This window comes from Miniopterus schreibersii (assembly GCF_964146895.1).
Source record: "Miniopterus schreibersii genome assembly, chromosome: X".
NCBI lineage: Eukaryota > Metazoa > Chordata > Mammalia > Chiroptera > Miniopteridae > Miniopterus > Miniopterus schreibersii.
The window spans coordinates 26,843,129-26,856,765 of record NC_138104.1 but is presented as its reverse complement, the minus strand read 5'-3'; the positions used below and the strand labels follow the sequence as shown (position 1 = coordinate 26,856,765).

The window sequence follows — 13,637 nt, the reverse complement described above, 5'->3', positions numbered from 1 at the left end:
GAATTAAACAATATTTAATACAACAAATTAATGGCAAAGGATAAAATTTGATTTTTCAAAAGTTGCCCTTAAAAAGCTGGGCATGTCAAAAGGACACAGGAACCAAACAGCAAGAGCTACCAATGGCCAAAGCTGGAACAGTTTGAGCACCACAATTAATGTAGTATATAATTATAACTCAAGTATAAAATAAATATGCATGAGTCCACACTGATATAAATAAATAATTGAATGAATAAATAAATGAGAGAGGTGGGAAAAATCTTGCAGAATCCCTTGAGTATGGGCTGCATTTAATGACTCACTTCCAAAGAATGAAGTTTGGAAAGGGAAAAATAGTAACTTTACAAAGGAAAAACTTGGCAGACATTACCCTAGCCAAGTGATCAAGATTAAGGTCAAGCCCTTTATCAGGGGCTATTTTAATAATATAAAGCAGAGCATGGGAATGGCAAATCTTCTTTTGATATGTATAGGTTTCTCAAATTTAACAGGAGTTTGCTGTTGATCTCTCCTAAATTGTTATAAGAATCCAGGCTTAGAAGGGACTTGCTGTATATCCTTAATGACATTCAAGCGATAAAAATAGATCAATGCACATTAAAGCCTCTTGAGCAATGTCTCTCTTTCTGCAGTTTAACCACCTTTTGTATATCCACTCAAATGATCTCTCAGAAATGCACATCTGAACATAGGAGACCATTATTTAATTTATTTTTTTTAATCCTCACACAATAATATTTTTTCCATTGCTTTTCAGAGAGAGTGGAAGTGGGAGAGAGAGAGAAATATCAATGTGACACATCAGTTGGTTGCCTCCCACATGAGCCCTGACCAGGGCTGGGGATTGGGCCTGCAACCAAGGTATGTGCCCTTGGGTGGAACTGAACCTGGGACCCTTCAGTCTGAGACCCAACGCTCTAACCACTGAGCAAAACCAGCTAGGGCAGAGACTACAATTTTAAATATTCTACTAATTCCATAATAGCATGGGGTCATTAGCCTCTTTTTATTGTTTATAAGGCTCGACTCTGTCCCAAGCATGTTTATTTACTATCTAATTTAATTCTTAGAACTTATGAAAGATAGGTTATACATTGGCAGAGCTGAGATTTGAACCTTGACAATGTACAGATATCCTGGATTGGAAGTTAGGGTTTTTAGTGTCTCGTGTGAGCCTACTTAGTGCTATTCTCTAAAGGGTAAAAAAATTTATATATATTTTTTTGGTTTACTCCATGTTTTTTCACATCTGGGTGCTTCCTTCTGCTCAGTATGTCCTGCCTGTCTGACTTTCATATATTGTTCAGTACTCAGCTTAGATGCACACAGAGCCAACCTGCCCACCAGACTTCTTTGTCCATGGCCAGTCTGCTGTAATCTTGGATGTTTCTGCATTAGAATTACTTCAAATATTTCTTCTGTTCCTTTCTCCTTTTCTTCTTCTGGTATTCCTACTGTACTTATGTACTTATGTACTTCTCCCACAGTTTTAGATATTCTGTTTTATTTTTCCTCCATTCTTTTTTCTCTTTGCTTTTCAGTTTGGGAGGTTTCTATTGTCATACTTTCAAACTCACTGATTCTTTCCTCAGCCATATCCACTCTATTAATGTGCCTGTCAAAGGCATTCTTTATTTCTGTTAGTGTTTTGATTCTTTCTAAAAGTTTCCATCTCTCTTCTGTTCTTACATGTTGTCTATTATTTCAGTGCCTTTAACATACTAATCATATTAATTTTAAAGGCCCATACTGGTAATTTCAAAATTTCTGCCACTTCTGAGTATGGTTCTGATGCTTTCTCTCTACAAATGGTATTTTTGTGTGTGTCTTTTTGTACGTCTTGTAAATTTTTGTTCAAAGCCATATATGATGTTGTGGGCAAAAGGAATTGAGGTAAATAGGCCTTTCATGTGAGGTTGTTACATTTATACTCTTTTTTGAAAAATATGTTTTTATTGATTTCAGAAAGTGGAAGGGGGAAGGAGAGATAGAAACATCAATGACGAGAGAGAATCATTGATCGGCTGCCTCCTGCACGCCCCCTACTGGGGATTGAGCCCGAAACCCAGGCACATGCCCTGACTTGGAATCGAACAGTGACCTCTTGACTCATGGGGCAATGCTCGGCCACCGAGCCGCACTGGCTGGGCACATTTATATTCTTAACCACTTTGGGGTACCAACACCAAAATTAGGGCTGTGAAGATAGAAAGTTGAAGAAATAGAGCTGGGGAGGGGAAAGGCTTTCTAGAGTGGGTTATTCTCAGCATTTTGTGTAGAGATATAAATGAAAAGGGAAAAATTGATATCTAAATCACAGTTTCACTCCTATCTCTCCCATCCTTAAGTGGAGGAAAGTACAGGATCCGTACAGATGCTTAGGCAGATGCCTAGATGCTTTCTGGAGTAGTTCAGTCTTCAGGGGAAAGGTGAAAAGTTGGGTCTCAGGGATGTTAGGTATTTGGAAAAAGGTGATTTGAAGACCAGATGTTATTGCATTGGCTTATGCTTGCACAGCTGCTTTGTGTATGAACTTCAGTATCAGAATAAATATTTAAATGAATTTCCCTGGTGTTCTTGCCATGAGAAATGAGTCATATGACCTGAAAAGCACTGAAGTATCCATGACCAAAAAATAAACTGATTGAAAAACACCTGTGAAGCAGTCCAAGTGCCCATAAGTAGCTGAGTGGATAAAAAAACTGTGGGACATTTACACCATGGAATACTATGCAGCTGTAAAAAAGAAGGATCTCTTACCCTTTGAGACAGCAGGGAGGGACCTGGAGAGTATTATGCTAAGTGAAATAAGCTAGTCATAGAAAGGCAAGTATCACACCATCTCACATGTGGAATCTAACGAACAAAATAAACTGATGAACAAAATAGATCCAGAGACATGGAAGCATGGAACAGACTGAGGGATTTCAGAGGGAAGAGGAGAGGCTTGGTGGGGGGGGGGGAGGAAGAGAGTAATCAAAGAACTTATGTGCATATATGCATAACCCATGGACACAGACAATAGTGCGGAGAAGGCCTGGGGGCAGGGCATGGGAGCAGCGTGAAAGGGGTAAGTGAGGGGAAAAGGGGGACATGTATAATACTTTCAACAATAAAGATAAATTTTAAAAAAAGCAAAACACCTGTGGATATGATGATGACATCTCAGAAGTGGACTGTAAATACAGCGGTGAATATTTCAGGGTGGAAACTCCAAGATCCAAATATAGCTGACAATAGGTTACTTCAAGGGGTTTGGTTAGTAGGTGTTTCTGTTGAACATTCTGGGCTCCCTACCCAGCAATTACTGGCAAGTGACATCTGCCACTTGGGAAAAATGGGAGGGAAGAAAGCTGCACTTTAAGGGCTGACATTATTTTGGCTAATCATGGACGACTTATAACAAACTGTTCTATGTGGTGACACCCAGGCAATGAAGTGGAGGTGTTTGTTGAACTTAGGCATCTGAAGCAAGACTGGCCCTCAACAAAACTTTCAAGTTTATTACGTTTATTTTAATGGTCCCAGGGGCATTAAATAATAGAGGAATTATACACTGAAGACAATATTAAGGACCAGCTCACACTTGAGGCTTTGGTGGTTTGTACTTGCCTCAGTTAAATAACCATCTTGGCACTTGACCAATATGTTTCACACTTTTTTGCCCTATAGGCAGTCAGAATTAAATTATACAGGTCTGGGGGCAATGAGGTATTGCAATGTTGTGTGTCTACTAGAGGTGATGGGACAACTGAGGGCAGGAAAGAAGCAGTGGCAGTATTAAGTCTAGCAGCCAGCAGTTTAAGGAATAGATGCTGCAAATAATGGAATAAAGAGCTTGGAAGACTTGTGAGATTCAATATAGGCACCCAGATATGGGTAGGATAGCCAATGAGGTAACTTTGTGGAGGATGGGTTGTGGGGACAGGATGGTCATCTATAAAGCTCTTTCGAACAAAAAATAGTTCCACTACCCATCTGATACGATTAGTGTTAGAGTGGCCTCCTAGGAGCTATACATTTTCAGTGGGTTAAAGTATTATGTTGCTTGGGTGTGGGTAACCAATTAGTGAAGATTTGTTTTTACTTAATTAGTTCATTAGTACTAATTTTCACAAGCATAGCTGGAGCTTTGGAAGAGGCTTAATTTAGGATTGTGAAAGTTTAGGGATGGAAAACATTCTATGTGATGGATGACCACAAGTGTTATGAATAAACCCTGCAAGCCTCTAGATTCTGGCTGTTCACATGGTCGTGTATAATATCCCCATATGCGGTGTAAGAAACTGAGACTTAAAGAAGTTAAGCAAATGTGGCCAAGATCACAGAACTTGGATGAACCCCAGATTTTGACCTAGAGTTGTCTTGCTCTAAAGCCAATTTGCCTTTTCAATTGTACAGCATTGTCTGAAGAAGCGTGGAGTTGACCTGAAGATTACATTTTTCTATGCCACATTTGAAAAACAAACAAACAAACCTCTATTGGGTACAAAGGACCTTTTATAAGGCTAGATGGTAACTTGGAAAGTACTTCAAACTATCTAGATCTATCCCAAAGAACATGTAAAGGTTATAGGTTATTCTTCATCAGGAGTTATTTTCTAATTTCTGTACATGCTTTAGATTTACTTCCTGGGGAAAAACCAAAGCAGTGTGCAGAGAAAATGAAAATGGTTAGAGCTAACTGCATACGAACTTTCCCTGCAAAATGACATTAGAAAACAATGCCATTTGTCTTTGATTAAAATGAGTGTGTGGGCTCATTTGTCTGCCCTCACCACCACTATGTGAAAGTGAAGCAGCTTAGTTTTCATTTTCTTTTCCTCTCAAAATGCCCAGAGGGACCATATTTTTATTTAATGACCTTCAAAATTATTCTTTAGAAATCTGAGGCTATTAGAGTTGGAAGCAATGTGAAAATAATTGTGGATTATTATTGTATGATGATAGTGGCAGCTGGGCTATCTTTTTTTCTTTCTGTTCAGACTTTTTTCTTCATTTTCCCAGAAACCTTATATCCCAAGGTTTAACTCAGAAGCAAATCTCATATAGTTGATAAACCTTGCCAGACATGGTGTGTAATATATTTTCAGACAGACCCTTAACTGTTCTTTGGAAAGACCCTGGGGAGTGAAGCAGCCTTATATCTAGATGCCTTAGATAGTATTACTTTTATTTACTCTCTGATAACGTCTGTGGGTAGTTGTATTGGCCATAAAGCGAGCATATCTCTTAAATATACCTGTGAACTTAAGTGCCGGTTTTTGTGTTTTGTTGTCCAAACTCCTGTTATCATAAAGGAAAAAATTTGTTATGGTAAAAAAAAAATACACTGAGAAATGGGTACTCACTCCCCCAAATCATTTATACCGATGCACAAAGACACACAAATGCACACAGACACATGCAGAGCTGGGGATTGAGTGTCAGTACTGCTTCTATCTGTACATGAATTTTTAAAATGTGTGTGAGGAGAGGGAGGTGTGTGGGTAAGAAGACGTACAGAAGATGTTCTTTATACCATAGTTTGGAAAGTGGAAAGCGCTCTCAACTATTATTCATACAATCTGCCTCACAATCAATTTTTTATTGCCTTAACTGAGAAAGTCAGAATTTATATGATAAAATACTTTGCCTTGATTATTCAGCACTCCCTGGCAGCTCTCTCCTCCGCCTCCGCTGATATTTGTACAGCTTTCAGTTACCATTTTGGTTGAACATTTGAGATGAGTGGCAAACAAACTGCAATAATATCTCAAAGTAGACTGAGAAAATTCACAGAAGACAATCCCCTTAAGCCACTTGACTGAATATTCTGACATACTTGGCTATTGCTATACCCTTGTCACTCTGGAAAAGTTGAACATTCCTTTCTAGGGAAGTTCAATCCCAGTAGCAAGACTCCCTCACAATCTCATCAAGAGAGTAGAAGCATTGACTTCAAAATCCAAATCTTATTCTCTAGTCATATATTGCTGAACCCCAAAAGTAGGTAGATAATATCTCCATTCTGTTACTAAAACCAAATGTGTCTTCATTTTACCTAGCAATGTTTCTAGAGAACCCCTTAAGCCTGATTTTCTAGACCCCTCCCCCTACCATCCAAGTGGATCTCTTGACTATGGTGAAGGATACTCTGGAATATTAGTATTAATTTTTACTATATGAGGTAATTAAACCATTGTGAACATTGCTAATGTAAAGGCCTATTATGCATTTTTAATAATACATAAGACTCCCTTGTAGTATACTATGTTGCTAAATAAACACTATCCTCGTAGGAAATATCCCTGTCAAACAGAACCAGGGCATTATGATGACATTTAGTGACTTTTGAGGTTCTGCTATACCACTTTTGCATTGGGGGAGCTTTATGCTTTTCTATCTGAGCAGAAAGTCTCTAGAGACTTTTTGGTCTTGGGATCGGACCTTTAAAATGGCTCTTAGGGTGATAGTTGTGATATGTGAAGTGGACACATTGTGATGTTTTCTGGTCATTGAGGTAACTCTTTAGTTACATGTTTTGAAAACTAAAGAGAAGAGTACAGAAAGTAAAGTACAAACTTGTCAGTACCAAGACAGTGATGTGAGTTTTTATTTTTCGCTTACTTGAAAATATTTTCTCTACAGGAATGCAAGCCAAAAATGTGGAGAAGTATAATAATACAGAAAGGAAATGCTCTTCTGATCCAGGAAGTTCAAGAAGAAGATGGAGGAAATTACACTTGTGAACTTAAGTATGAAGGAAAACTTGTAAGACGAACAACCGAATTGAAAGTTACAGGTAGGGATTGGTTCTTCCAAATTATGGCAAGTGAGATTTTAAGTATAATTTGTTATGGGGAGAAATTCGGTTTTCTACAAAGAGCCAACTTGCTGTGAATTTAGAATTGGCTGGAAACCAAATAGTTGAGTAGCTCACTATTAAAAGTTGTACTGATAAGCTATATGGAGACTCTGCCTTTAGGAAAGATTCTGAACTCTTCAAAATATCATTGATTGTTACCAAACATCTTAGAAAAGATATACTGTAACAGCTCTAGACTGCTGACCTAACCCATACGTAAAATCTCCTTGTGTGAAGCTGCCTCAGAATGAGGTTCTGTTGGGCTTTTGGAATGAAATCTTAGACTCCATCCCAAATATAATTGATACAAATTTGCTCATAAATGAGTGATGTTATTATGAGCTTCTAGCGATTCGTAAATGGAGCAGCTCCGAAAGAATGGCGTGCGTGCGTGTGTTTTAAATCTGAAGTAAAATCAAAGTGTAAAATTCTACACATCTTAGTGGAAGATAGAAGCTCAGGATATTTTTACCTGGTGGAGAATGTTCGAAAAAACGAAGACAGAGGACAGAACCTGATACCATAAATGCTACCCCTGGCAAAGGATGTGATGGGCTCTAAGAAATTTATGACAGAAAGTCCACCCACTGTTTTCCTCAACCAATCTTGATTCATTTCTCCTCCTTAGATATGTTTTAGTTGTGTGTGTGCATGTGTGTGTGTGTAAGTACACACACGTTAGTATTGTGGATAACATCTGAGGCATGGTAAAATATGACATTATTCCAATAATTATAATATTTATTGCATTAATTAACTTATTACTAATGCACTTGGATGCTACCTATTTAGCCACCTGATGTTGACATCGACTCATTGGTTAATTATAGCGTACGCTCACTCATGTTAGGAATGCACATTTCCTTCTATATTACTTTTGTTTATGTCTAGCAATATTCAGCTTTTGGGATTCTGTTAAAATCAGTCTGCTCATGACGACACTTGCTGTAAGTTCATTGCTATAACTCATATATTTAATTAAGATTTTATCCATGAGAATCAAGTGATGTTTTTGTCTATTTCAAAATTCTGAACGTTAACGCAAGGAGTACAAAATATACTTTTATTAGAAATTATATATATATATATGTGTGTATGTGTATATATATATATATATATATATACACACACACACACATGCATACTTTGGCTCCCTATCCTAATACATGACAGTTTTACTTCTTAGTCTGAATTTGTAGAGTACCTTCTGTGAAAGTTTAAATTATTCTTTTGATTAGAACTTAGCATGTTCTTTCCCCATGAGCTTTCAAAATAATTACCGGATTTGGACAATCCCAAATAGCAAAAATCTGCTTTTGGTTAATTTCTGATTTCCTCAACATGAATTACACTGTCTGCCTCATTCAAGCAGAGGAGTCAATCATAGGCAGTGATACAATATTAATAAGTGACTTGAATGTGCACAAATTCTTACAGCGCCATCATTTTCACCACAGTCGCACAGTCCTTATCAGACGCTTGCAGAGCAGTTCCATTTGGAATTGTTTACTAAAGTTTGTAACATTATAGTATTTGGCTAAGGTTTTAAGTTGGATCCGAATAAAGTAACCAAACCTCTTTATGCTTCCATCTAATTGGTAACGATGACAGCACACTTACTTCTTTAGTTTCTTTTTAGAATCTGGAAAAGCAGAGATAGAGATACTTACTTTTTGTATTTTATAAGGTGTTAATTTGCTTGCACCAAACTTTCAGTGTAGCTGGACTATGGTTTTAAAATTTCACCTGAACTGGACCTTCCAGAGGTTCTCCAACTGTAGTGTGCACCATGATCATGTGGAAGAACCCAGGCAGGATGAAGATAAGGTTCTTTAGAGGTAGATTCCCAGATCTCTCCCTAAGATTTGAATTCAGTACATCAACTGGAAATTTGCCTTTTTGTCCAGGTGATTTTGTTGCATGTCTTCCAAGGATCATACTTTGAGAAAGACTGGCTAAGAGAATGGTGCTAAGTAAGTCAAAGTATAGGTTTGATTCCTTTGTGTGTCTGTTAGTCCAAACACACACACACACACACCCCTGAAAACTAATTTTCATAGCCTCCAAATTGTTTCACCCAAGTTCCTAAGAGCTGTCATGAAAATACAGATTCTTAGTCACCAAGGGAAACCTGTTGTCAAGGGAGTGTGTATATAAAGGAAACTTAACCACTGAAATAGGCATTTGTTCATTTACCATTTAAATGGAGAATTACTGAGTATGTATTATGTGCTTTAAAATAATTCAAAATGATCTTGGATCAATGATATTAGAAGAGATCAACTTTATATAGTTCTTCAAACACTAACCCATTTTTTCCTCCAGTGCTGAGTTATCTCAACTCTTATCTTTAGTCTGGGTTATCTCAACCCTTATCCTTTAGTTCCACCTAGAGGATTTCAAAAAAAATACAGCTCAAATAAAGTGAGGGCCTCTTACCTTAAAACAAGGAGGGCTGGAATTCCAAGAAAAGTTCACCCAAGTTCACCCAATGCAAAGCGAGGAGCTGGTGGGACACAGTGGCTCTTGCTGGTACCTAGCACAGTTCCAGGGCTGCAGGATGGCCCTGGGTGGGCTTCTGTGGAATCCTGCTGCACTGTGCCAAGCAAATGACATAGGAAACCTCCAAACCTGTAAGAATTTTTATGAGTTTATTTGAGCCACACTGATTACAATCGCTAGGAAACAAAATCTCAAAGGATTGGGAAAATGCTCCAGAGAATGGCAGTTTTGCACTATATTTTAAACATTAGAATCAAAGCAGAAGACATAAGGAGGTTACATGAAATCCACTGGTGGTAGATTAGGGAGGCAGGCGAAAGCAAAGTGGGGAAGTCTCAGAGATTGGATAAAAAGTAAAACAAATAGACATACTTCTTTGACATTGGTGAGTATAGGATAGTTAACAATTAACATTTACAGCACATAGAGGTCGTATGTGGGGGAACAAGATAACAATGAGGGGTTCATTGGTCTCTGCTCTGGTGGGAGATTGTGCCCTGAGGGGTCTGGAAAAGGGGAATTACTCTAACATCCCCCAAAGTATGTTATCCTAGATCCAAAAAAGACAATAGGCAGGCTCAGTCAAGGTGAAGATTGACCTTTGTCAAGGAAGATACTGGCCTAGGACATGACTACCTGCCATGACTGGCTTTTAGTTAGGAAGTTTTAATTTCAGACCATCCTATGTGGTTAATTTAGGTCTCAGTTTGTAAGGCTACCAAGCAGGCCTCCTCTGAGCTTGTCAGGTTTGGTATGTGGCCCCTTTTTCGTCCACAAGTTCAAATATTCTGCTAGATGTAGAAACAAAATGGCTTCTTGGTATAGAAGTTAAAGAGGATGATCTGTGAAGGTTTATTTTTATTTGCAATATCTTATGTTACACTGTGCTTTATATACTCAGTATTAAACAGCAATTAACAGGTTTTCCTCTCATGATTCAAAATATAAGGCTGAGATTATTTAAAGATTAATCCACTCATTTGTTTTGAGTTTAGCAATATTCAGGCACAGGATAGGAATTTCAATATGAAATTAGTAGGATTGATTAATTATAAAATTATGTAGAATAGAGGTTCTTTAATACTGTATTGTGAGTATATGAGTTTTAAAAGATTATCAGAGTTTTAAAAAGTTATGTTATGACTATTCTTTTTAAATTTATAAATCTGAGAACTAGTTCTTCAGTAAAACAAGTATTCTCTTAAAGTGTATAGGTGCTACTTGCTTTAAATAAATCAGTTATAAAAAGATCTGGATATTCAAAAGTGATGAATTAGAAGACAATCATTGTCTTTATGAAATTATTTTTCCCATATAAAATAATTTGTCATAAGATTTCTTTAAATAGCCAGCTTTCCTACTGCATTAAAATAAGATTTGATTTAAGTGCAACTTTCCTCGAACACTTTTAATACATAAATCATAGCAGACCTGTGTGATGTTACTGTAGAAATTCCTTTTTATTCCTTTGAAGGCTGCAGATGAGCAGGGAGGGGTTTAACAACAAATAGACGTGTGCAATAATATGTTCAGATCATGTGGCAAAGATGTCAACAGCTAACAGTTTTATTTCCCACAGCATATTTTAGGTGGCTACTTGCTGTTTTATGGATGCTTTTTCTTTTATTCTCACGTTATCTTTTGTGCAGAGGGCTAGTTGAAGTGATAAAGAGAGAAGGGAGGGTTGGTCATAAGATGGCGAGAATGTAGAACAGGCGATAATGGAAGGAGGAGGAGAAGAGGGGTGAGAGAGGGCGGGCAAACTAATGGAATAGAGTCTCCTGGATTAAAGGATCTATTTGCCTTGAGAAGGTCAAAGGCAGACATAAATTATAGAGGCTTCTAACACAAGCAGGAAGCCAGCACTAATTAACTGTATTTGGAAGATAATTCACCATTCACCTGGCAAATCATTCACAAATGCATGATTTTATTCACCTTTTAAGAAATACACATTAGCCATTTAGAAAAAACACACTAACTTGCCCTCAGGTGAATATGCAAATAATACCCCTTCTTGTTGAGAGCCCTAGAATTCTCAATTTGGGACTTTTCACACATTAGGGATAATCTCTTAACCCACTGGTGTCTGAACGCCATGGCTGAAATAAAAGGTTCATTCTATGGGTAGGTCTCAAAGATTTGCTGCTGGGTTACTATTGAGCAATAGTAGCAAAGCAAGGTGGACATGCAAAACCTGGTAAAACTGCAAAGTGGAAATTGGATCAGTCTTTGGTGAAGGTGTTCAAATGCATGTTTCAGTCAGTGCTTTTCATTTCACTTTGCAAAACTAAAAGTAACTGATAGTGCATTGTTTCAGGTGCCATTTAGACTGCATAGGTTATTAGAATAATTTCCTCTGGTGTGGAGAATGACAGCTGTTTACACACAGAGGGAAATAATTTCACAACGAATTTGAAAACAGGATTTTTGTGGCCTTGGCTCTTTGTTCCTTTGTGCCTGTTAATGCTGAGACATTGGGGTGAGAGTGGGTTTAGGAAAAACAGTGGAACATAGGGGTATGGTGGAAAGTTGAGGAGTAAGCAGAAGTGGAGATTTTGATTAAACAGTGGTAATACAACAAAAGTGATCTCTAAACCAACAACTATGTAAAATCATGATAGGGGCCCCCAGAGAGCTAGGGTATATTGAAAGCTTACTACAAAATATCAACCACAAAGTCCGTCACTCCATTATATGTCTTTTTGTTACATTCACTATTTGGTCCTCAGTAATTCATTAATGAAATTTAGATACCCCTAAAAAGGATACACTCGACATTTTGGAGTTTAATAATTTGCTCTCCGTGAGCACCTTAGATCAGATTGGTAGGAATGGGACACAGAATTAAATCTGAGTTAAGGATGTGCTAGAAGAGAAGCGAGGGAAAGCGTGGTGCCAGGAAAATCGAGAACATATGAAGGGATTTGCCAAACTTTATGTTTTGTTCCTATATGGACCTATTAATATGAAAATCCATATTGAGAAAAAATAGATTCCAGGGAGGTTTACTGCAGTTATGACAATGATTTAGAGCCAGTGAAAGTGAAGCAATGCAGAGTAATCTAGTTAAATGATGTTGATTCAGTTGGTATAGATTAAACAACACCTAAATCAGTGCTTACACTGTGTAACACGGTACTCAGGATCCAAGTTTCTAACGTGGTTCTGAACGCAGTGAGATATGAGTAGAAAGGACAAAATTACATTCCCTCTTGAACCTGTGAAAAATTTAAATTTATTCAATAGAATAGTGTTTCCCAAACTGTGTTTTGTGGAGCTCCAATTCTAAGATATGTTAATAGTCGTTTCTAGGAGAGAGAAGGAGGAGAGGGGAGTGAACAGTGGCAATGTGTTTATCTGTTAGGTTAAAGTTAAAACATGTTCTTTGTTGCAAGGCATCAAGGGCATCTTATGTTAGCAATATCCTAATATCGTTGCTTGTGGAAACGGGGTCCTTTCACAGAGTCACGAGAAAAGCATTTTCAGGGACCCACATGTGGGAGGATGGGGTTTGGTGGTAAGATTTATTGGGGTTGAAATAAATGGCTGCCCTCAGGTTTCCTACGTCTCATCTCCATCTGTCCCACTGGGGAAAAGTCCAGCCTGGTCTTCATTAGGCCAAGTACAAAGGCCAGTGTCCAAAACTTGTGTGCCATTGGTTTAAACTGTGTCTGTTTCCATCTGGCCGGGTAGCCTGTCCCTGGCTGCGCTTTGGCTGGCGTCGCACTGCTGTACCCGGCTGGCCCTCTAAGCCGGCATTTGGAGCCCCCGCGGCTGCTGGGCTGCAGGCAGCTGCTGTGGCCACATGGCTGCTGTGGAGAAAGGACGCGTGAAGGAATGGGGCCAGTGCATATCACTAGGCAAGAGAGAGAGGGAGGGACCTTTGCTAAACTTGGATGATATTATCTTGGGCTCGAGAAGGACCAGGTGCCCTTTCCAACTAACCAGTCAACTTTCCAATCTTTTGAGGGTTGGTGTTGGATCTTCCCCCTACCCAAATCATTTCCTAGATCTTCTGGGGGCCTGTGTCCCTTATCCAAACCTTTTCCCAGGCTAGGTCAGCCCCTTATGGTCTCCTTGGCTCCTACTGTGCATGCCTCATGGTAGAAGCACCTCCCCAACACCATCATGGCTTCTACTGGGCATGCACCCAGCAGAGGAATTTCCCCTTTATTGTTTATTCCTTCGTGAACGGCCAGTTGTAACCTGCTGAGATAGGAAAGTTGGTCCTTTATCCCTATATGGGGCTGGGAGGGGTGTTAATCCCTTTGGGAGGGCAATG

At 38.5% G+C, this 13,637-nt stretch overlaps 1 protein-coding gene across 1 annotated transcript in view; it reads left to right on the top strand.

Moving 5' to 3' along the window:
• The window catches only part of IL1RAPL2 (interleukin 1 receptor accessory protein like 2), a 427,562-nt gene that overhangs the window by 33,273 nt on the left and 380,652 nt on the right, over nucleotides 1-13,637 (top strand). Inside the window, exon 3 of the mRNA XM_081125734.1 lies at nucleotides 6,634-6,787. Coding sequence (XP_080981860.1) covers nucleotides 6,634-6,787 — 154 coding nt within the window. The remainder of the gene's footprint in view (nucleotides 1-6,633; nucleotides 6,788-13,637) is intronic.